Consider the following 3,324-nt stretch of genomic DNA (forward strand, 5'->3'; position numbering starts at 1 on the left):
TACTACTACTACTACTACTACTACTACTACTACTACTACTACTACTATTACTATTTACTACTACTACTATTACTATTACTACTACTATTAGGTACCATTAATACTATTATTTTTACCATAAAACTATAACTCAATATTATTTAGTATTTTACTATATTATGCACAATTATTATATTAATATTGTTATGCGGCGGCGGCGGCGTTGCTGGTAAATGCGAAAGCACACTTTTGTGGCACGTGGCGCTGGTCGTGGTGGGGAGAACCGTCAACGTCGCATCAAACGGTCGTTTAAAATTCGAAATATACTTTTATATCAATACGTCAGCCGACGAGACGAAACTCGTGCGATCACGTGATCTCTTATTATTGTAATAACAAATCGGCACGGTGAAAACATCCGAGAAAAACTTAAGTTTTATTATCGACCGAACAGAATGTTTTGAAAATAAAAATGTATTTTTGTTTTTGTTTTTTTTTTCGTTTTGCCAACATGACTGAAGCGAGTTCCTATCGTACACAACACACTCCGGTCACAGGCAACGCGTTACGCGTGTGTACGACATTCAAATTTATACTCGCCCCGAGCCGTTATGTGCCTAAATCTTATGGGGTGCAGGTGGTGGGCCTAAGCGAGAGTTTTAGTGGAGGATATGGATAAAGGACACCACGACTTTATGTTATCGTGGTCCTGCGAGACGGTGTGTTACATTATGATATCATTTGTTTTTTTTCCAATGATCCCGCAGGGTTGAAGACAAAATGCGTGCTCATCGGATATCGGTCGAAAAAAACATCGATATTGGACGTACTAGCGGTCGCTTATATCGTTACGAGACGATACGAATTCAGCGTGTACGGCGTACGGACTGAGTGTTTACGGGTAATGGGTATAGAAGAGGCAGTACTCACAGAACTTGTTCTTCTCGGCGAACGCACCGTCCGTCAAGAGAGCGGCCGCCAGGAGGACGGCCACGATCGCGTGGAGAGTCGTCGCACCGCGTGGCGGCCCGGGTCCCCGGTCTGGTGGTGGCCGCATGGCCGGTTGTCCGTCCACTACGGCTTCGTGATGTCGATATGACGAGTGCGCGCCAAATGAAAACCGTCACGTCCGACCACTGGCACAGGTCGGCGACGTCTGTGTCGGCAGCGGCGGTGGCGACGACGACGACCACCACCGAAAAGGTAACGACGTGATGCGCTCAAGTCGACTGTCGGTCCGCGGCGGCGGCGGCGGCGTGTAAAGGTGATGGCGACGGCGGTAGTGAGCGCGCCGGTGTCGCGGTCTGGCCGTGGCGCATGCACGCCGTCGGTATCGCGCGGCGCTTTCGAGGCGGTGGCGGCGGCGGCCGAAAAAACTCTCTCCGCCGCCGCCTCCCTTCGTACCACGCGCCTCTTCGGCCGACGGGCCGCGACCGACCACGACCCCTCCCCGCAAACCCCGACAACGCCGCCGTACACTCCGACGGCCCGAAGAAAATCGCGCGCGTCCGCCGGGGCGCTCTGGCGTTTAGTTTAATGATGCGAAATACCACCGCCCCCACCCTCCCCCACGTTATATTGATCAGCGGGCCGGCGCGCGGCGCCACCGTCAGCTGCGCGCCAGCAACAGCAGTGCGCATCGTACGGCCGATAACGCGGTTCGTCCTTCGCCGCCGCTGTTCGTCCGTCACCGCCGCTGCGATATCGTCCCGCATTCCTCGTCCCCGCCGCGTTATCGTAATGCAGATGCGGAAGAGACGGCCGCGAGTGGCCGACGCGGATTACTTGTCGCCAGCTGCCGTACAGATACGGCGCGGCCGCGGCCACGGTGACGAGAGCGCGCCGCCGATCATCTGACGAGTCGCGGTCCGCGAGTTGGAGGGGAGGGGTGAGAGCTAAACCGTTTAAACGATTGCTGTTGCAATTACCGTCAACGGTCGTCGCTTCGACGCCGCGCCGAGCAATACGGTCACGTGTGGTAAACCGTCTCCGTACACCAGGATAAAGGGACTGGGCGTGGGGTATGGCAAGGTATGGCGGAATAATTCGCCGACGGATTTTCGACATTCCGTTAAACGTGACGATAAGAATAATCGCTTTCTAAATAATTCGTAGCCCTTAGACATCATTATTATGTATTAAACGTGCCAGCTACAATACAATATCGTTAAATATTGGCTAAAAAATGCGAGGAAATAGAAAACGAATGCGCTAAAACCGCGTTTACCGTTTACCTGAAATGTATATACAGATATTGTGACTTGATAATGGATTTTAATGTATTATATCATACTAGTGTGTTTTATACTATTGAGTGTACCTTTTATTTTATTTTATCTTCTGGCAATAATGACAAAAAGCGAGCGAATACGTAACCGATCTGATGTGCTTAGCTGTAGTTGTCTACTCTCTAGTATACTGAACCCTCGTTGAGTATAGGTCACTGTAATGGATGTGTTAAATTTTAATTAAATGATAAATAATACGAAAAACGATTCTGAGTGAAGACGGCCTCATCGGCCTATACGAAGATTACTTTATTATAAATTAATATCCAATTAGATACTTTAAATCAGGGGTCGGCAACCCGCGGCCCGCGGGCCACATGCGGCCCGCAGAGCAATTTTTGATGGCCCGCACAAAGGTGGTTAATTTTTATGTTTTACTTTTGTTCAATAACATTTTTCATATAATTTTCAATATTATATAATTCTTTTTCCTTTATAAATAAAATCTAATCTAACCGTTTCATAATAGCAATACAATTATAAGTATTATATCATAATATGTCATTTTTTTTTTTTTAATGTGGCCCTTGATGAACAATTGAAAAAAAAAAATGGCCCGTGTGGTTAAAAAGGTTGCCGACCCCTGCTTTAAATTATAACTTTAAATTTCTATGAAAAAATAAAAAATAAAAATCTATGTTTTCATTTATACATTACTAAATTTGTTTAGTGCAAGAACTATAGGTGAAAAATGTTCTATTATATTTTCAAACCTTAGGTAAATAAAGTGTAACTATTATATTATGTTTTTAATAAAAAAATAATTATACTAGTGTATCTTTAATACTTTAAATTTCAATGTGAAAAATGTATGTTAAATTCTACTTAATGTTTTCAAGACTTGATCCAAAACCTAAAAAATGTATTAGCATGTTATTTCAAAGTATAATTATTTTATATTGTAAATTTCGATAAATAGCTTTAAATGTATTCTAATTATTTGAAAATTGTATTATTATAAGAATATAAAATAATAATTTAAGTAACTTTAGGATGCTTCAAATTTATACGGTAAAAATATTTTTTGAGTAACAAATAAAAAAAATTAAAATTGTTG

The 3,324-nt window shown here is 43.8% G+C and overlaps 1 protein-coding gene across 3 annotated transcripts in view; it reads right to left on the reverse strand.

Annotated features, from left to right (window-relative positions):
* LOC112595095 overlaps positions 1–1,259 on the reverse strand; it is an 89,518-nt gene extending 88,259 nt beyond the window's left edge. For 2 of the 3 annotated variants that reach the window (XM_025340184.1, XM_025340183.1), the window contains exon 1: positions 910–1,259. In XM_025340184.1, coding sequence (XP_025195969.1) covers positions 910–1,036 — 127 coding nt within the window. In that variant the 5' untranslated portion in view covers positions 1,037–1,259. The remainder of the gene's footprint in view (positions 1–909) is intronic. The other variant, XM_025340185.1, reaches the window with a different exon arrangement.
* Between the last annotated feature and the right edge of the window lie 2,065 nt (positions 1,260–3,324).

Source organism: Melanaphis sacchari, unplaced genomic scaffold (assembly GCF_002803265.2).
Source record: "Melanaphis sacchari strain LSU unplaced genomic scaffold, SCAv2.0 Contig254_pilon_pilon, whole genome shotgun sequence".
Taxonomy (NCBI): domain Eukaryota; kingdom Metazoa; phylum Arthropoda; class Insecta; order Hemiptera; family Aphididae; genus Melanaphis; species Melanaphis sacchari.